Source organism: Bos mutus, chromosome 4, assembly GCF_027580195.1.
Source record: "Bos mutus isolate GX-2022 chromosome 4, NWIPB_WYAK_1.1, whole genome shotgun sequence".
In the NCBI taxonomy this organism is placed as follows: Eukaryota; Metazoa; Chordata; class Mammalia; order Artiodactyla; family Bovidae; genus Bos; species Bos mutus.
The window spans coordinates 74,342,898-74,364,906 of record NC_091620.1 but is presented as its reverse complement, the minus strand read 5'-3'; the positions used below and the strand labels follow the sequence as shown (position 1 = coordinate 74,364,906).

Genomic DNA, 22,009 nt, shown 5'->3' with positions numbered 1-22,009 from the left:
TAAATGATTTAGATAGTTATCTGGGAAGACCTATTTGGAAAGTGGATATGGTATCAAAAATAAGGCATCACAAGACTAAAATCTCACTGGTGGTCCTTTAGCACCTTCTGCTCAAAGTCTGGTCCAAGGATCAGCACCTGCATCATCTGGGAACAGGTTCTACCTGTGAAGTTTTTAAAACATCTCCACAAACTATTTGACACTCCTCCCATCAAAAAGTGAAGGTTAATTCGCCTCTTTTTCAGAGTGGCTAGACCTAGTAACTTGCTACTGTTACACAGAGTATGGTAGAAGAGACATTGTGTGACTTCTGAGATGAGGCCATAAGAGGTGTTTACACTCTCTTCCCCCTCTCTCTCTCCCTGTAAGGACACACAAAGAGCCTGTGGACAAGTTCACTGAAAGAAACTGGTCTCTTGCCAATAGCCAGATAAGTGAGCATCTTGGAAAGAGATCCTCCAGCCTTGATTGGTTCTTCAGATGAATGCACTGCTCCTGGCTTTTACTTCGTGTGCAGCCTCAGGAGAAGTCCTGTGCCAGAACCTGAATTCCTGACTCACAGAAACTAGAAGGTAACAGACGTTGCCTTAGGCCACTCAGTTGGGAATAATTTGTTATGCAGCATACCATTGCAGTCCGATTGAAACAGAATCTGCATTTTAAAACTTCCCAAAGGATTCTAACAGAAGCAGAAGATATTAAGGAGAGATGGCAAGAATACACAGAAGAATTATACAAAAAAAGATCTTCACAACCCAGATAATCACGATGGTGTGATCACTCGCCTAGAGCCAGATATCCGACATGTGAAGCCAGACATCCTGAAATACGAAGTCAAGTGGGCCTTAGGAAGCATCACTACAAACAAAGATAGTGGAGGTGATGGAATTCCAGTTGAGCTATTTCAAATCCTAAAAGATGATGCTGTGAAAGTGCTGTACTCAATATGCCAGCAAATTTGGAAAACTCAGCAGTGGCCACAGGACTGGAAAAGGCCAGTTTTCATTCCAATCCAAAAGAAAGGCAATGCCAAAGAATGCTCAAACTATCACGCAATTGCACTCATCTCACAGGCTAGCAAAGTAATGCTCAAAATTACACACAATAATGCCAGGCTTCAACAGTACATGAACCGTGAACTTCCAGATGTTCAAGCTGGATTTATAAAAGGCAGAGGAACCAGAGATCAAATTGTCAACATCTGGTGGATCATCAAAAAAGCAAGAGAGTTACAGAAAAATATTTACTTCTGCTTTATTGACTACACTAAAGCCTTTGACTGTGTGTATCTCAACAAACTGTGGAAAATTCTTAAAGAAATGGGAATACCAGACCACCTAACTTGCCTCTTGAGAAATCTGTATGCAGGTCAAGAACAACAGTTAGAGCTGGACATGGAACAACAGACTGCTTCCAAATAGGAAAAGGAGTGTGTCAAGGCTGTATATTGTCACCCTGCTTATTTAACTTATATGCAGAGTACATCATGAGAAATGCTGGACTGGATGAAGCACAAGCTGGACTCAAGATTGCCAGGAGAAACATCAATAACCTCAGATACGCAGATAACATCACCGTTATGGCAGAAAGCAAAGAACTAAAAAGCCTCTTGATGAAAGTGAAAGAGGAGAGTGAAAAAGTTGGCTTAAAACTCAACATTCAGAAAACTAAGATCATTGCATCTGGTCTCATACTTTCATGGCATCTGGTCCCATACTTCACGGCAAATAAATGGGGAAACAGTGGAAACAGTGACAGACTTTATTTTTGGGGGCTCCAAAATCACTGAAGATGGTGACTGTAGCCATGAAATTAAAAGACATTTGCTCCTTGAAAGAAAAGTTATGACTAACCTAGACAGCTTATTAAAAAGCAGAGACATTACTTTGCCAACAAAGGCCCATCTAGTCAAGGCTATGGTTTTTCCAGTAGTCATGTATGGATGTGAGAGTTGGACTATAAAGAAATCTGAGTGCTGAAGAATTAATGCTTTTGAACTGTGGTGTTGGAGAAGACTCCTGAGAGTCCCTTGGACAACAAGGAGATCCAGCCAGTCCATCCTAAAGGAAATCAGTCCTGAATATTCATTGGAAGGACTGATGCTGAAACTCCAATACTTTGGCCATCTAATGAGAAGAACTGACTCATTTGAAAAGACCCTCATGCTGGGAAAGATTGAAAGTGGGAGGAGAAGGGGATGACAGAGGATGAGATGGTTGGATGGCATCATCGACTCAGTGGACATGAGTTTGAGTAAACTCCAGTAGTTGGTGATTGACAGGGAGGCCTGACATGCTGCAGTCTATGGTGTCGCAAAGAGTCGGACACGGCTGAGCAACTGAACTGAACTGAACTGAAAGGACTCAGATGTATATGAGCATATGAGAATTACGGCTCAAGTGGTCCCTGCTCCAATTGGTTTCTGCCTGCTGCCTTCCTCCACATTAGCTTTTTCAGGACTGTCACATACACTTGCAGGCAACTGCAAGATCTGCAGAGAGGAGGCCCCCAATTCTTCAGGTCAATGGAATGCCTCTCAGGTAAGTATGAAAGAATGGAGAAATGCAAGAAAGGGAAACAGCAGTATCTCTATCTATTTTTTATCAATCTCTGGGCCTCTTTTTCTTGGGCTCCAAAATCACTGCAGATGGTGACTGTAGCCATGAAATGAAAAAACGCTTGCTTCTTGGAAGAAAAGCTATGACAAACCTAGACAGCCTATTAAAAAACAGACACATTACTTTGCCGACGAAGGTCCATCTAGTCAAAGCTATGGTTTTTACAGTAGTCATGTATGGATGTGAGAGTTGGACCATAAAGAAGGTTGAGCACTGAAGAATTAATGCTTTTGAACTGTGGTGTTGGAGAAGACTCTTGAGAGTCCCTTGGACAGCAAGAAGAGAGAGAGAGTCCCTTGGACAGCAAGGAGATCAAACCAGTCAAGGAAATCAACCTTGAATATTCATTGGAAGGACTGATGCTGAAGCTGAAACTCCAATACTTTGGCCACCTGATGCAAAGTACTGACTCATTAGAAAATACTCTGATGCTGGGAAAGACTGAAGGCAGGAAGAGAAGGGGACGACAGAGGATGAGATGGTTGGATGGCATCACTGACTCAATGGACATGAGTTTGAGCAAACTCTGGGAGTTGGTGATGAACAGGGAAGCCTGGTGTGCTGTAGTCCATGGTGTCGCAAAGAGTCAGACATGACTGAGTGACTGAATTGAACTGACCCTCTTTAGCTGTGTCATCTAAACACTGTCCATCGGAATAAACCAAGCCATTTCAGCTCAACTACCAAATATTTAAGGAACATAAAACATTGCCCTTTTAAAATGACACCTCCATCCTCATTCTTCCCAGTCTTACTGAAAATAGCCTAATTTTGATTTTAATTCCAAATATGCAAATTGAGGCTTCAGCTTGAGTATGCAGAAAATCTTTACTTTTATCACTGGAAGAGATTTGTTCAAGGATTTAGGCAGATTTACATTTTAACAACCAGTTTTCAATAAAAGGCTGAGAAATGCCTGTGGGATGTAAATTACACAGGCAGCAGTGAGTTCAAGAAAACGGCTCAGGGTTGTTGAGAATAAGTTGTGTTCCTAAAGGGAAAAAGTCCCAGAAGGCAGATGAGAGCAATTATAATCAGAGGTTAAAGTAGAGGACAGCCTCTGGTCAGTAAGTGGATGCTTCCCACTATACCCTGGTCAGAGTTTCTTTTTTTTCCTCATATACAAATAGGGGTATGGATTTGTAATTTTCAGAAGAGTCATACATATATGCACATGCACACAGTTGCTTCATGTTCCAACCACGAACTACTTTTAAATAGCAATTCTATCACAAGGTTTAAAGACAACATTCAGGTTCTCCACCTCTCCAGTCAATAAGCAAGATTCTGGGACAGAACTCAGTCTACCTTTGCATCCCTCAAAGCTCCTGTTTCCATGTGGGTGGAGAATGTGCTCTAGAGATACTCTTGTTTTGAACTACATATTGTTTCTGTAGGGTGATTCTATAAAAATTTAAATCAGGTTATGTCACTGCCTGACCTAAAAGTCTTCAGTTGTTTCCAATACAGTGGATTCCAATCCCACCTCTGTTCCATGGCCAGCAAGGCTCTGCGTGACCTGGCTCTGTCCCTCTCCTTCTTCTCCCCAGCACTCCTAAACCTTAACGAGCCCCAGGCCATCTGGCCTTCTTTCTGTTCTTCCAACACCACAACTCTTTTCTACCTCATGGCCTTTGCTGTTTCTTCTGACTAGAAAACTTGCCTTAAGCTCTTTCTGTTGTGGCTTTTTTCACCATTAATGTGTGTGCTTGGTTGTGTCTGACTATTTGCAATCCTACGGACTGCAGCCCGTCATAGGAACTGAACTGGACTGCAGCCCACCAGGTTCCTCTGTCCATGGGATTTCCCAGACAAGAATACTGAGGGGACTGCCATTTGCTCCTCCAGGGGATCTTCTCAACCCAGGAATGGAACCAGTCTCCTGCATTGCTGGCAGATTCTTTACTGCTGAGCTACCAGGGAAGCCTTCTCCTGGTGGCTCAGATAGTAAAGAATCTGCCTGCAATGGAGGAGATCCAGGTTTGATCCCCAGATCAGGAAGGACCCTTAAAGAAGAGAATGACTACCCACTCCAGTATTCTGGCCTGGGAAATCCCATGGAAAGAGGAGCCTGGTGGGCTACAGTCCATGGGGTCACAAAGAGCCGGACATGACTGAGCAACTAACACTTTCCCCTTTAGATTTCATTTTAAATGTCACTTTCTCAGTAAGTCCACTCCCAGATCACTCTGTCGAAATCAGCATCTTTCCCAGCATAAGTTTACTTTCTATCTCATCAGCTTATTTATTTCTCTCTAGCCCATCAATCTAACATCCTGCTCATTTCTTTTATTCTTGATGTTCTGACTCCTCTTACTACAATATAAGTTCTCTTAACAGTAGCGCTTTTGTCTGTTGTGCTCATTACTGCCATCCTGCTACATGGCAGTTTGCATTTCTTGTCCCCTTTACCATATGTGCTCTTTCCTTCCACCACATGGCTGGCAACACCCAGAAGCTACCCAGCAGCTGCTTCATTATCCTGGGTGCTGGATGAGAACCTCAGATGACCCATGAGGAAAATGCAGCACAGAGGACAAATCTGATGTTTTAACCCACAGAGACTGAGAGTTGCCTGTCACTGTAGCATAACCTAGCTCATCAAGACTGATGCATCTGTCTTTTGGTGACACTGTATCCATGAAACTTAGAACAGTGCCTAGCTTAGAGCAGATTCTTAATAAACGCTGTCAAAGAGACCAGGAAATACAAAATACAAGTTTCTAGACTGCTGATTCAATGTATAGATGATCTGGATAATTACTAGACTAACAGTACTGAGATACTTAGAAAAGTCAAGGAAGCTTTCAATTACTAATGATAAGGCCAAGGATATTTAGAACTGATGAACAGAGCTATCGGTGGCTCTACTGACTAATGGCTACTGTAGTGTTTAAGCCAATATGTTTTACATAGTTATGCCTGCAGACAATAACAAACTTGAAAGCTGCAAAATTCTTCACATGCTTTTCATGAGATCAAAGTTTGGAGGAGGATCCATCTGAGAAGCTTATGGATTTTATGCCAGGAACCAACTCATAGGTAGGGTCCCTTAAGGAATCCTATCATATCTGTATAGCAACTTAAGGCCAACTATGTATACTTGAAGTGTTTTTGCATTTCTTTCAGCACTGAATCATGGAGGCAGAAGATGGTGTGGATGTCTGAGAGAATAGGGATCTGGGGAAGGGGAGAGGAATAGGCTCTAGTGGTCTGAATCTCTGCTCGTCCACTTACTGATAGTGTGATCTTGAGTAAGTTATTTGTCCTCTCTGTGCCCCAACATCTACATCTGTAAAATAGGATAAATTATAGTACCTATGGCAAAGGGATATGGTGAGGATTAAGTGCATTAACAGATAGAACACCTGGAACAGTGCCTTGCATATATAACTGCTCAGTAAAAATTCATATTTATTATTACCAACAACTGCTCCTTCTACCAAAGGATCTGTTTACAGGCAGGAAGCAGTGTATGATCTGCAATCATTCCTAGTCCCCTACAGTGCTGAATGTAAGTCTCTGCAGTTTTGTTTTCTCCTTGTGTAAAGTTATAAAGGAATGTGTGTGTGTGTGCTATGTAGCTTTAGTCATGTCTGATTCTTTACGAGCCTATGGACTGTACCCTGCCAGGATCCTCTGTTCATGGGATTCTCCAGTCAAGAATACCAGAATGGGTTGCCATGTCCTCCTCCAGGGGATCTTCCTGACCCAGGGGTCGAACCAACACCTCTTATGCCTCCTGCATTGGCAGGTGGGTTCTTTACCATTAGTGCCACTTGGGAATTCCTGTAAAGGAACAGGTTTTCCCAAAACAAATATGTTTCTAGGCTTAAGGATCTGGATGAGGAAACTTAGAGACCAGGGCTCTCTGCAGTTACCCGTTTACTGATGGAGAGGAGAAGGAATGATTTAGGGTAGTGTATCCATTTACAAAGAATGTTCAAACTACCACACAATTGTACTCATTTCACACGCTAGTAAAGTAGTGCTCAAAATTCTCCAAGCTAGGGTTCAACAGTAGTATGTGAACTGAGAACTTCCAGATGTTCAAACTGGATTTAGAAAAGGCAGAGGAACCAGAGATCAAATTGTCAGCATCCGTTGGATCATCGAAAAAGCAAGAGAATTCCAGAAAAACATCTACTTCTGCTTCATTGACTATGCTAAAGCCTTTGACTGTATGGATCACAACAAAATGTGGAAAATTCTTCAAGCGATGGGAATACCAGACCATGTTACCTGCCTCTTGAGAAACCTGTATGTAGGTCAACAAGCAACAGTTACAATCAGACATAGAACAACAGACTGGTTCCAAATTGGGAAAGGAGTACATTAAGAGTGTATATTGTTACCCTGCTTATTTAACTTACATGCAGAGTACATCATGTGAAATGCCAGGCTAGATGAAGCATAAGCTGGAATCAAGATTGCCAGGAGAAATGTCAATAACCTCAGATATGCAGATGACACCACCCTTATGGCAGAAAGGAAAGAGGAACTAAAAAGTCTCGTGTTGAAAGTGAAAGAGGAGAGTGAAAAAGTTGGCTTAAAGCTCAACATTCAAAAAACAAAGATCATGGCATCCGGTCCCATCATTTCATGGCAAATGGATGAGGAAACAATGGAAATAGTGACAGACTTTATTTTTTGGGGCTCCCAAATCCCTGCAGATGGTGACTGCAGCCATGAAATGAAAAAAATGCTTGCTCCTTGGAAGAAAAGCTAAGACAAACCTAGACAGCATATTAAAAAGCAGACACATTACTTTGCTGAGAAAGGTCCATCTAGTTAAAGCTATGGTTCTTCCAGTAGTCATGTATGGATGTGAGAGTTGGACCAATAAGAAGGTTGAGCACAGAAGAATTGATGCTTTTGAACTGCGGTGCTGGAGAAGACTCTGGAGAGTCCCTTGGACTGCAAGGAGATCCAATCAGTCAATCCTAAAGGAAATCAACCCTGAATATTCACTGGAAGGACTGATGCTGAAGCTGAAGCTCCAATACTTGGCCACCTGATGCAAAGAGCTGACTCACTAGGAAAGACCCTGATGCTGGGGAAGATTGAAGGCAGGAGGAGAAGGGAATGACAGAGGATGAGATGGTTGGATGGCATCAGTGACTCAATGGACATGAGTTTGAGCAAGCTCTCAGAGATGATGAAGGACAGGGAAGCCTGGTGTGCTTCAGTCCATGGGGTTGTGAAGAGTCAGATATGACTGAGCAATTGAACAATAAATCAGTTTACAAAATTTCAGCCAAACTTTGGGAGGAGAAAGAACTACTTTGCTAGGAGTAACTGTAGTTTTTATGGAAATATAGCACCTTACCTTCATTTCTAGCTCTTGGTTTGATGCAGGTAATCCCTGAAGTTTTGCTTCCAATTTGTATATAAAACTGAACGAGTCTGGGGGGAAAAAACCCAAAACACCACACCTCAGTTTACTTAAAAACATGAGTTCAGAAGACATCTAGCCTTCTGTATTTTGACACAGTAAAAAGTAAAACTCCTGTAATTCTTAGGTACTATTTTTAAACACAAAGGGCATATGACAAGCAGAAACTACATAGATTAGATAGTAGGCTAATTCTTTAACCATTCAGAAAAGTTAATTGATATGACCATTAATTTTATTTTGGAATAATGATTTAAACAAAAGGAAACAATTTAACTTCATTTCCCTATGACACTCTGAGGCAACTTAATGAAATCATTGAAATGGAATTCCTTTAAATTGAGATGATACTATCCTTGGAAACTCAGGAGGAAAAATCTAACATTAAAAACTTGTATGTTACATTTGTTTAGGGCCAGACAATTATTTCTACTATGGATTTAAACTCAGATGGTTTAATTTTTAACAACTGTCTCTCAATTAGTGCGATGTAATCTATGCCTCAGTCACTATAAACCAAGCTACATGACAGGGTTAGCTCTGTGAGAAGGACTCAGAAGGAAGGGGAAAGAGACTGAAGGTAGAAAACATATGACACAGAATCCAGATTTTAGTGAGAAGAAGCTCTAAAAGCTTCAAACATTTCTTTAGCTTCCTTTCTTCCAATTCTAAAATAATTTGATTAAAACTAAAGAAGCACAGTTATATTTTGGATGTGCTACTATTTCATTTGCCCTTAAAACTAAGCACTTATTTATCGTACCAGTAGGTGTCAGTGTAGGTATTTTAAATTTCTGGAATAGCCTTCAATAAGTGAATACAAATAAACTTAGATAAATGGGGCACCACATTTTTGGACACAGAATTCAAAGTTGCAAAAAATTATTTGTTTCTCTTGGCATATATTAAAATTAATATCAAATAATCTTCATAATAACAGAGAACTTTAGAAAACCAAGCTGACATATATTAGACACACAGGCCTTGGTGATGACTGCATGCTGATTAACGAATTAAAGTTTTGCAGAATCTATTTTATTATAAATTTATGCTTCATTTTTATATATCAGAGTCTATGTAGAGAAACATTACTATGTGAACTCTGAAAAGAACAGTGTTGTAGGTTAGATCATACAGTAAGGTAAATATTATGTTCATGAAGAAGTGACCAGTTAACTACTTACCTGATATTCCTGGTGTCCAGAGGGACAGTCCTCGCTTCCCTTTTTCCAGGGCCACTGAAGTAGAGAGACTTGCCATCACTAAGTGTTCCACAGCCTGTTCCAACCTGGCCTCCGGTTATCTTGTACCACAGTGGGCTGAGCTTCCCCTCAAATCTATCAAACATCTCACTGTGATTAGGGACAATAGACACACAGGTTCCTTGTGCAGCTTCCGAGAAAAGAAATACAGAGGAGACAGGTTTTGTTAAAATCATGAAACATGAGAAGGTACATTAGTGTGTGGGCAAAGGAGACATTGCTATAGGTATTAGGGGGGAGAAACCATATGAAAATTCAAACCTCAAGCATCTGCCTGAAATACAGTCATCACTGCTGCTGCTGCTGCTAGGTCACTTCAGTCATGTCTGACTCTGTGTGACCCCATGGACAGCAGGCCACCAGGCTCCCCCGTCGCTGGGATTCTCCAGGCAAGAACACTGGAGTGGGTTGCCATTTCCTTCTCCAATGCATGAAAGTGAAAAGTGAAAGTGAAGTTGCTCAGTCGTGTCCGACCCTCAGAGACCCCATGGACTGCAGCCTAACAGGCTCCTCCATCTATGGGATTTTCCAAGCAGGAGTACTGGAGTGGGGTGCCACTGCCTTCTCCGACAGTCATCTCTACTATCATCAAAACAGTATTCTGCTTCTATTATTCTAAATTTTTAAACACAAACACAGAGGGAACCACACGGTCTCATGATTTTTGTTAACCAGAGGATTTGTGTAAACTGAGATACAAGATTTTGTCCACAAACAAAACGTGCTCATTTGTTGTCCTTGTATTAGAGGATCAATATAGGGAGTTTATCCCAGATTTAAGAAAAAACACCCTGAAACTACGAGTGACAGCACTCTACAGAAGGCCTGTAACAACATATGTGTGTCTTTAGTCACATGCCAGATGAAGAGCAGAACACTGAAAAGCTGGGAAGGATCCTTTGAAGTTAATTCCAGGAAAAATTCTATAAAAAGATTACAAAGCTTATAACATTTTCTCCCATTTTACTCTTTAATCTCAGCTTCCTTTTTACTTTTGCTTGTAGCAACATCTAAGGGTGATTGTGGTCAAAAAATACTTCTCTTGTTAAGTTTTTGTTTGGCAGTCTTGCATTTATCATTTCGTAAGTTGACTTTTACTTTAAATGTATAAAATTACACTTCGTATAAAAGCAATGTAAAGAGCACAGGACGCCTAATGCTTAAGAGCTTGGCTGCCAGGGATTAAAGCTGAGCTCTAGCAACATTTAGCTGTGTGACCTTGGGACAGTTACTGTGTGTCTTTGTGTCTGTTTCCTCAAGTGTAAACAGGGACAACGACAGTACTATGTTATAGGGTTATCTGTGAATTAAATGAGGTGAAATAAAAAACACCTACTGTAGGGCTTGGCATGAAGTAGGGATTCAAGTAATGTTAATTATTATCACTATTATTAGTAAATGAATATACTTAAGGGATGAAATATGTGTTATCATGCTTTCCCTTCTTAGGCAGCTCAAAACTACAAAATATTTCAGTGCCTCATTTGCCTAGGTTACAAATTTCTATAATTTTGGGACTTAAGAATAAATACTTAAGAATATATTTCCTTGGAAAAAGTAACATGAAATATAGTACTCAGAGATGAATATTTTACGAACAGATCATCAGACTTGTCTGCAGCCTTACCGGTGTACCCCAGGTCACAGAAACACACCCCTGAAACGCAGTCCCCATGGCCACTGCAGTAACTGGGACAAGGCTCTGATATGTATACGCCATCCAAAGCAAAAGGAGGCACATTCTTCTGGGAGCTGCTCTCCTGGATCCATCGGAATCTGGTCTTACTGTTGGGAAAAACAGCACATGTGTTTCTTGTACCAATATCTCATACCAAAGCACTGAAATACAGAACAGTTCAGAAAAACTCAAGAGATACATATTTATTTGGAAGTCACGTTCACTTGATTGGACACTTAACCTTCAAAAGTGTCTCTCTCAAATCTTTCTCAAAACTTCTTGATATTTTCTTCAGCATAAATGTCTAAATATCAGGAGGATTTCAGATAAAGAAGATTCTGATGGCCAGAAACATAGCTTTTTTTATTCTTGCATATTTTAAGAGGATATTTGGGAATCTTTGAAACCATCAAATAGAATGTACTTTGTTAGGACAAATAAGGGGACTATGGCTCTGCCATTTGCATGATTCTGGTAGGAAAGAATCAAGTTTGTACTGACAGCTCTATTCTCACCTGTTGCCTTCCTTGCCTTCTTCACTTTTCATCTTGAAGTCTTCAAGATGCTTTTTCTACAAACTTAGCAACCAGCTGGGCTGCCAACGAACACTGGTAACTGCCAACAAACAAAAGAGGGACCTGGTCCCAGTGCTTCAAAACCCTGGAACACGAGTGGCCTGTGCTACTGCCCAGTCCTATTTTCCTCATAAGTTTTGAGGCTGCCAAACTAAAACTTTTCCCAGTTGCTTTCTAATATTTCCAATCCTTTCAACACATCTCGTTTCCTTTCAAATACATGGAAACCCATCTACATCTATAACTTCATAACAAGAAAACATCTCTTCCTTCTCAATTCTACTAACATTAAAGAGGGACAATAGATTAGATTATCTAAATACCAATTAATTATGCTGCCATTATTTATAGATTCTTGAGTTAATTCAGTCTCTAAGTAAAGAAGAGTAAAGAATCTTAAAGATTAATGAAGACTATCAAAGATAATTGTAGATAAAGATGGTTCCTTTTCTCCTCTATTATTATGAAAATAATATAGCAGTATCAGAGTACATTTCTTTCTGGCTCTTCAAATAACTATGGTAATTTGGCAACACTGAATCATAACCCTGGCTTTCTTCTTCATTATTTTAAGTTATCTACATTTGGCACATTTACAAACGTAGGCAACAATGTTGTTTACTAGGTTTAAAAAGTTTTTCAGTGATTAATTTCTATTAATGCAAGCCTTAACACATTTTTCAATGTGTCAAAAGGAAGGTAAATGCATCTTTTATTTCCTTTGAAGTTAACTCAAAATGTATTGGTCTTATTTATTAAGGCAAAAGAGAACAGAATTGAAGATTAGCAAAACAAAGCAAAACCAAAAAATGAAAAGAAAAAAGAAAGTACAATTGTAAAGCCACGGGCTTTAGGAAAATTCTTCCCAATAGAGTCATAATATTATTTAACCGGTGAAGATATTTTTCCTTTCAAAGGAAATAAATGGAATTGGTGAAAAGCATCTTTTGCCAATTGTTTGTAGTAAAATGGTAAGATCTCTGTGCCCCTTCCAAAAGATAGGCTGTACACCTATAATAAAAAAGAAACACTTTGATTCCCTGGTAGAAGTCTTTTTTAATTAAAGTCACACTTGCCTTTTCTGTTTAAGTTTCTATAATAGAACTCAGAGAAACATGGATCTATAATTTCTGCCCCTCAGAAAGCAGAATTCCCCTTTATCCTGCATGTTCCAGATAAGGTAGTAGAAGATAACACACTCTCTCTTTACTCCCTTTCCAATTGTCATCTTTGTTCAGAGGATGCCTGAGCGACCTGGAGAACCAGTTTCTACCCCTGTCCTTCAGCCCACCACACTTCACAGGGGTGTTGCATCTGCCACTTAAACCAGGAAGGTAAGCACCTGTGCACTGCTTTGTCTTGTGATGTGTGGTGGTGGAGGAGACACTGGGCAGAATATTAAGCAGCTGAGCTTCTAGCCCTTCCCAGAGATGCTGACTTTCTGCATTTGGCATAGAGAGCCAAGAGCAGGATGAGTGGCTGTATGGTTCGGGATGAGAGTCAGCAGGGAGGTACCAGCACATATTTACCACCACCAATGTTCCTCTTCTGTAGGCAAGAACCAAGAGAATTAACATGAGCACAAACTGTTCCTTTGAGAAAATCAGCTTAGAATTATTTGTAAAAGAAAAATGTTCTAGTAACTATTATAATAAGCATGTTGGTTTGTGGCAAAATAGTTCCAAATTTTAACAATTTTCACTTACAATTCTCAGCTTTCCAACACTGCATTTGGAGATATCTGAGTTTAACATACTGCAGAAGAAACAAATAATAGCTCATTTGCTTGGGTTGAAGCAGTAACATATTTACTATTCTGTAGTAGAGAGCTCTCCATCACAAATGCCATCCCGAGCAAGTTGGATAGTATTCAAACAAACCAGGAAGCCAAATCCTAATGAATAAGATTTTGTCTTCCAAAAGCTGAGATCTAAGAAAATATTGATAAATTGGAAGCCTCAAAATATTGGCTCATTTTGTAATAATAAGGACAGTCTTTTCTTATTTCTCAGATGTGGCTTTACCAACTGGGTGATTCTACTTAGCATCAAACAAACTGCAGTTTCAGATTCAACTCTATATTATCTGGCTTTGGGGTATCACACCAGCATTGTGTTCCTTGGCTCCTGATTCTATGGACTACTTTTAAAGCGATGTCTTCCAATATCCTGGTATTCTAGACACTGCAGCAAAGATTTACCCCCTTATGCTCCCCAGCTTCATGACATGTTGCACTTGTCTATTTGGAAAACATAAGGCTGGGCCACAGTTTCAGAAGAAAAGGTTAGTTTTCATTCCAATCCCCAAAAAAGGCAATGCCAAAGAATGCTCAAACTACTGCACAATTGCACTCATCTCACACACCAGTAAAGTAACGCTCAATATTCTCCAAGCCAGGCTTCAGCAGTACATGAACCATGAACTTCCAGATATTCAAACTGGATTTAGAAAAGGCAGAGGAACCAGAGATCAAATTGCCAACATCCACTGGATTATCAAAAAAGCAAGAGAGTTCCAGAAAAACATCTATTTCTACTTTATTGACTATGCCAAAGCCTTTGACTGTGTGGATCATGACAAACTATAGAAAATGCTTAAAGAAATGGGAATACCAGACCACCTGACCTGCCTCTTGAGAAACATGTATGCAGGTCAGGAAGCAACAGTTAGAACTGGACATGGAACAACAGACTGGTTCCAAATTGGGAAGGGAGTATGTCAAAGCTGTATATTGTCACCCTGCTTATTTAAGTTATATGCAGAGTACATCATGAGAAACGCTGGGCTGGAAGAAGCACAAGCTGGAATCAAGATTGCCAGGAGAAACATCAATAACCTCAGATATGCAGATGACACCACCCTTATGGCAGAAAGTGAAAAAGAACTAAAGAGCCTCTTGATGAAGGTGAAAGAGGAGAGTGAAAAGTTGGCTTAAAGCTCAACATTCAGAAAACTAAGATCATGACATCTGGTCCCATCACTTAATGGCAAATATATGGGGAAACAGTGGAAACTGTGACAGACTTTATTTTCTTGGGCTCTAAAATCACTGCAGATGGTGTCTGCAGCCATGAAATTAAAAGACACTTGCTCCTTGAAAGAAAAGTTATGACCAACCTAGACAGCATATTAAAAAGCAGAGACATTATTTGCCAACAAAGGTCCATCTAGTCAAGGCTATGTTTTTTCCAGTAGTCATGTATGGATATGAGAGTTGGACTATAAAGAAAGCTGAACACTGAAAAATTGATGCTTCTGAACTGTGGTGTTGGAGAAGACTCTTGAGAGTCCCTTGGACTGCAAGAAGATCCAACCAGTCCATTCTAAAGGAAATCAGTCCTGAGTGTTCATTGGAAAGACTCATGTTGAAGCTGAAACTCCAATACTTTGGCCACCTGATGTGAAGAACTGACTCATTTGAAAAGACCCTCATGCTGGGAAAGACTGAAGATGGGAGGAGAAGGGGATAACAGAGGATGAGATGGTTGGATGGCATCACTGACTTAATGGACATGAGTTTGAGTAAACTCTAGGAGTTGGTGATGGACAGGGAGGCCTGGCGTGCTGCAGTCCATGGTGTCACAAAGAGTCAGACACAACTGAGCAACTGAAGTGAACAGTTTCAGAAAAACATGGGGAGAGAAGGGCAGTGGTGGGGGTGAGGATTACAAGGGTTGCTATGTTACAATGCCCAGTTTGAGATGGGCAATAAGCAGGATGAAAGGGCTATTTAGCTCCAAAGGCAGATATGTCCTTATGGAAAAGGAAAAATGTCTCAGAGGATGAAGCCTATAGAGTAGAACAAACACCTGAGAAGAACAAAAGATTAGGGAACTACTTACCAGGAGGAGAACTGTCAAACTTTCTTATCCTGGACATTGCTGTAACAGCTATCTTGTTGGCTTTCAGAATTCTGGTGAACCAGTGTTTGCTATGTGCCTCCCATTCTTTTCATTTTCCTGAGTGGGCAGTGTTTATTATGTTGTTATATATATTATTATTATATTATTTTTATCTTATCTCATTGTTGTATGTTGGGTAGGGGTGGGGTAGATCAATCTTTTTTTTTTTTTTTCAGTTCCTAGATCTGTGAGTCATATCCAGGGAACCTTGATATGAGATAAGTGACTTAGAGCCTGATACTATGATGGGACAAGTCTTTGAGGGTCTTGGGAGGAAAGTGAGTGTATTTTCATGGGGAACAGATATGAATCATAGGGCTAGGACAAACTATATTAGGTTGTTATAACAATGACTGGTAGCTCAGTTGGTAAAGAATCCGCCTGCATTGCAGGAGATCCTGGTTTGAATCCTGGGTTGGGAAGATCTTCTGGAGAACGGATAGGCTACCCACTGCAGTATTCTGGCCTAGAGAATTCCATGGGCTGTATAGTCCATGGGGTCACAAAGAGTTGGACCCAACTGAATAACTTTCACTTTCACATGGATCACACCTACTTATGTATATCTTCTATAAGATTTTTCTGCACTTTCTATCAAAAAGAGGAGTCTGTTTTCTCACTCTCTGTATCTAGACTTGCCTTGTGACTTGCTTTGACCCCTAGGATGTGGCAGTAAGATAGAGCCTGGCAGCTTCTACTTTTGTTTTTTTCTAACACTGGAACCACCCAATTGTGGATATTGTTATGAATACTGGGGTAGATACTGGGATGAAAACCACATAGAGATAAAGGTCCTACCAATCCCAGACACTAATCAACCTACCAACTGAAAAAAGCTACACTATAAAGGAGAGATGAGCAGAAGAACTACCCAATCAATTCCATAAAACCATGAGAAATAATAAGCCACTGCTGTCTTAAGCCACTATGTTTTGGAGAGGAATGTTGCACAGCAATAGGTAACTGTACAAATATTATCCTAGGCTCTACTGAGGGATATGAAAAAGGACTAATGATAGTTTTTAAAAAGTAATGGAAAACCAATACAATATTGTAATTATCCTCCAATTAGAATAAATAAATTTATATATAAAAAAAGTAATGCACCTATGCATTCCTGATCATTTTCCTTCCACTGGTTGAGAGGTATAACAAGGTCTGGAATAGCTGCCTTGGATCCAGAGATAGAAGTTGTGTGTTCAGAATGGCAGAGATATCCTGTCATTTCTGAACTGCTCACCTTTGGACTATTATGCAGTAAAGAATGGATTTCTATCTTGTTTAAGCCTTGTTAAGCATTTGATTTATTTTGCTTTTATAGTAGCTAGACCTGTATCCTAACTAAAGCAGAATGCAAGTCAAATTATTAAATTTCACTAAAGAAGGTCAACTCATCAACTCTGGCACAAACCAAGTCATTTGAATCTCTCTGATACACAACAAAGTACACTGGCATGTAAAGACAAAAAATTACTTATAAGTTGATCTTAGATCCAATGACTGATGAATTCTTTCTTGGAATAGTTGGCATTTAAAGATTATGCTCCAAAGTTTAGTAGATTACCACAGAAACTTATATATCCTGACCATACAAGTTTCTTACCTATCTGAGAAGTCTGTATACCAAAATCTATGGTGCAGTTTTTGAAGGTATGCATAACTAATTAACAAGGAAGGAAGAGAACACAACCAGGATATCCAGCTAGATATAAATCTGGTGATCAATTAGGTGAAAGATTATATACAGAATGGTCTCTACAAACATTATAGATAAACCACCCCCATAGGTTCTTAGCTTTTATCATTCTGTCAGTCAGGATGAGATATGTTATGCTGATGTAACATGCAGCCCCCAGTCTCAGTGGGTTAACCCAACAAAAGTTTATTTCTGGCTTATGCTATATGTCCAGTACAGGTTGTAAGAAAGTCTGCTGATTGCAGAAATGCAAGGACCCAGACTGATGTAAGCTTCATCACAAAAGGTGCTTTCATGAAACAGATATGATGGCAAAACGCACATGGACTCAAAGTCATATGTTTAATTTCCACTCACATTTCATTAGGCAATGCCTAACTTTAAAGAGTCCCACCATATTCTAGGAAGAAAGTAAGGCTGGAAATAATGTTGAATGGCATTACTGAGTAGCTCACTAAGAGTTGGACACAACTGAGCGACTTCACTTTCACTTTTCACTTTCATGCACTGGAGAAGGAAATGGCAACCCACTCCAGTATTCTTGCCTGGAGAATCCCAGGAACGGGGAAGCCTGGTGGGCTGCCGTCTATGGGGTCGCACAGAGTTGGACACGACTGAAGCGACTTAGCAGCAGCAGCAGCAACCTCTATATTAAATTACATCACCAGCAGTACAAATAGACCTATTATATCATCTCAGGTCTGCACAGAAATGCTTTGACTGAGTCACAATTGAATATTATGTTCTAGGATTCAATTAAAAAGTGTCCACTTGAATGCTTCTTTTATCTTATGAAAAAAATATAGTTAAAACACTGATCTTGATGTTACCTACTCCACCCAACACAAAGATACATATAGGCACTACAAATGTATTTTAGAAAAAAGTACACTTAATTTTTTTTATCAGAATGTATATATTTTCTTTTATCTTATTCAACAATGAGAACCAAATGACCCTATCTCCTGACCTCTCACACTTTGTCCTAGCTGCCAGGAAGCTAAGAGTTAAACTTGTTGATTTATTACAAAAACTAATTTGCTTCAAGTTCTTAATCCATTTAGCTCATGCTTCTGTCAATTGATTTAAAATCTTTTTCTCTATTGTATTAATATGTATCTTAATGATGAGATATCTCAAATTGTCTATTCAAGGAGGCATTAAGTTAGAAAAAAATCACCACATAGTGAAAGTCTGTTACAATAATGCTTTATAACTCACTTAGCTTTTAAACATCTTCTGGTTAATGCTGTAATCCCAGTGCCCAGGAAGAACTTGGCACAGGTAGGTGGCTCAATAAGTATTTGTTGAATGAATGAATGGATGAGTAAGTGAATAAACTGTTTCACAAATGTGTGTGTCATTTTCTCAAGAGTCATTACTTGGATAGATACTGCTAGAGGTTATGAATTCTTTTAGGTTATTGAGATATATGAAATGAAGGTATTGAGATAAATATATGCTCCTTAGAAATGGCAACTATGGCACATGGTAAGAATGGGCACTTTACCTGGATGCAAGAGACCTTGGAATAACAATGGTGATTCTTGTCCATTCTTCAAAGTCCCCCGTGTGATACATGGTGGGTTCACTCAGTTCTCTGGAGTTTCCTTCACATCCCTTGCCTGCAGAAGCTGGGTAACAGCCTTCTTTCACCAGAAACCAGGACATTCCAGCATCATGAGAGTACTGAAGAAGAACTGGGGCAGCACTGCTGAATTGATTGGCACACCCAATGTTAAGCTGTTAAAAAGAAAGACAGAATTACACAGGTTTTGGTTTCAAGACATCACTTAACAAATTAGGTGCTAGAGCAGTCAGGCTTCTTTCTACTGAGTTTGCACAAATTTACAATGATAAGACATGCAGCTCAATTCCAACCAAGATCTTTTCATAGTGTCTGGAAATCTCTGTAAAAGCAATAGGGGCTTTTCAATAGAAAGCAGGACCAGCTTCCCATTTTGTGGACTTCTTGAGATTACAGGAGAGAAGAGAGAGCACAGATGTGATCAGAGTCTTGGACAAAAGATGAGAAGTCAAGAAACTGTGTTCTTTTCCTTTCCCAGACTGAGGATACAAACAGAGGGAAGCAGATGATAGAGAGCTGTGCTCTTTAGAACATGAAGGTCACTGAAGCTGTCCTCTGCTTTAGGGGGATAGGCATCTTTATTCTGTTTTCTTACAAAAGCTCAGTAAGAAATCACTGTCAACTTATATGAAAGAATTAAGTTTCTGTCACAGCATTGAATAAGCAACATAATCCAGAAATAAACCATTGCTCTTCTATGCACTTGTGGAGATGATTGTCATTACAGGATTAAAAATATTCAAAAAATTGTAAAAAATGCAACCTATATCACAATGCTATAGCACAACCATTAAAAAAATAAATTTATTTATTTTTGGTTGTGCTGGGTCTTTGTTGCTGCATGGGCTTTTCTCTAGTTGTGGTGAGCAGGGGTTTCTCTCTAGTTATGGTGCCCAGGTTTCTCACTGAAGTGGCTTCTCTTACTGTGGAGCACAGACTATGGGCTGGAGGGAGGCTTCAGTAGTTGTAACATGTGGGCTCAGTAGTTGTGGCTTCTGGGCTCTAGAGCATAGGCTAAATAGTTTTGTTGCACAGGATTAATTGCTCCGAGGCATGTGGATCTTCCTGGATCAGGGATTGAACCTGTGTCTCCTACACTGGTGTGTGTGTATGTTAGTCACTCGGTTGTATCCAGCTCTTTGCGACTCCATGGACTGTAGCCCCCCAGGCTTCTCTGTCCATGGAATTCCCCAGGCAAGAATACTGGAGTGAGTTGCCACTTCCTTCTCCAGAATTGGCAGGCAGATTCTTTACCACTTGAGCCACCAGGGAAGCCCCTAGAACAACCATTTTTTTCTGTTTTCTCTTCTAATCTTTATAAGGAAGCATACCAATATCTAGGAGTAGTACTACTGAATCAAAATGTAGAAACTGTGAATTTCCTATTTATATGTGTTCATTTTTAATCACTTAGATTCAAATGAATCAGTTTTACACAGCACTGAATGCTACTAAAGCTTTGACAGTTTCTTTCTAAATTAATAAATATATAAATGATTGTATTACTGTTTTAGTTTATATTTTTTTAAAAGTTGTAAATGTGAAACTCTTCCTGAAATTTAATCACATGCTGTCTTAGATCACATGATCTATTCATATGTTATTTCATTTGTTGGTTGGCGCCATCATAGGATTGTATAAGGCTTTATAACTAAGAATAGTCAAATTTTATAGAAAAAATTGAAGAACGCAAGAGAACATAAACATGACCAAAAAATAAAGGATGAAGGAAAGATAGGTCCCTAGGCAAATAAAATTGGGTCAGAGCTCAAGAGGTCAACCAGCTCCTCCTTGTGATTGTAAAGTAGCTTGAGTCAGTCTGTCAAAAATGGGAAGAACACATATATTCCTTAATTCCATGCTCAGAGCTAGAAAGCATCTCTCAGAAGGATTTATAATATGGCTAGTGGCAATTCTACTGTGATTCATTTATCCAAGTTTACATAGTTAAATGTCAAGAAAACAAAGACCTGACCCTCTAAGATGCAAGATCACCTCTTGTAACACAAACGCTTTTATTATATTACTTAGTTAGCATAGCCTTTGGCTGGCCTGTGGTGAGAGGAGTCACACTGGGCACACATAGTTAGCTTTCTGTCTTAGATTTATGGCAAAAGTAGGTAAGTCAATGGAGCTTTCAGTTCTGTGACAAGTTTGTGATTTTATTCGTTATGGACCATTTAGCCTGCTTCTTAACTGCTGATGTTTTCTAGAATTCAATTCTTGGCTTTCTTACCTTTTTACTCCATACAAGCTCGCTAATCTCATTCACAATCATAATTTCAGATTCCTTCTAAATCCTTATGACTCCCAGATACTCTCAGGCTCTCTGAACAATGTACATAACTGCTTCTTGTGTGTTTGTATTTCAGCAATCCATGAGCATGTGTGCTCAGTCACGTTTGACTCTTTGCAACCCCATGGACTGTAGCTTGCCAGGCTCCACTGTCCATGGGATTTCCCAGGCAAAAATGCTGGAACGGGTTGCCATCTCCTCCTCCAGGGGACCTTCTGACCCAGGGATCGAATCTGCATCTCCTGTCTTGGCAGGTGGATTCTTTTACCACTGAACCACCTGGGAAACCCTTAGCAATCCACAGGCATCCCTAAATCCACAGGTCCAAGTCTTCTCATCCTCCACCACCCTAAAACAAATCTTCCTATTCCTGAATTTCTGATTTCAGTGACTTGAGCCAGAAATGTGGGAATCATTCTAGAATTCATTCTATCACCCAATAGGTTACCCAAACCTGTTGACTGCACCTTTAACATCTTTCAGAACATCTACTTATAGTCCCAGGCTATGCCTTAGTCTGGCCTCCTCATTTCTTTCTTTGATGACTTCTCTAGCATTGTCACTTTACTCAAAATACACTCAGCAATCTGAACACATCTCTCTGCCTCTTCCACTGTCTCACAGGTCCAAGTTCCCATTATCTATTACTTGGATCACTGAAATAATTGCCTGGCAATCTTTTTATCTCTGCCTTTGACTCTGCCAGTGTACTCCCAACTCAGTTACCTGTGTGATTTTTTAAATGTCTAAGTCAAAGTATGTCACTCTTCTGCTAGCTATTTTATGTATTATGTAGTGTAGGTACAGTGTTAGTTGCTCAGTCATATCTGACCCTATGGACTGTAACATACCAGGCTCCTCTGTCCATGGAATTCTCCAGGCAAGAATACTGGAGCAGGTAGCCATTCCCTTTTCCAGGGGCTCTTCCCGAACCAGGGATGAAACCCAAGTTTCCTGCATTGTAGGCAGATTCTTTATTATCTGAGTCACCAGGGAAGC

General features: G+C 39.8%; 1 protein-coding gene across 1 annotated transcript in view; it reads right to left on the bottom strand.

The window, feature by feature from the left end:
• RELN (reelin) overlaps window positions 1-22,009 on the bottom strand; it is a 549,751-nt gene that overhangs the window by 96,006 nt on the left and 431,736 nt on the right. The window contains exons 28-31 of the mRNA XM_070369659.1: window positions 18,637-18,869; window positions 10,903-11,060; window positions 9,198-9,405; window positions 7,948-8,024 (exon numbers count right to left, since the gene is read on the bottom strand). Of these exons, the coding sequence (XP_070225760.1) occupies window positions 7,948-8,024; window positions 9,198-9,405; window positions 10,903-11,060; window positions 18,637-18,869 (676 nt within the window). The remainder of the gene's footprint in view (window positions 1-7,947; window positions 8,025-9,197; window positions 9,406-10,902; window positions 11,061-18,636; window positions 18,870-22,009) is intronic.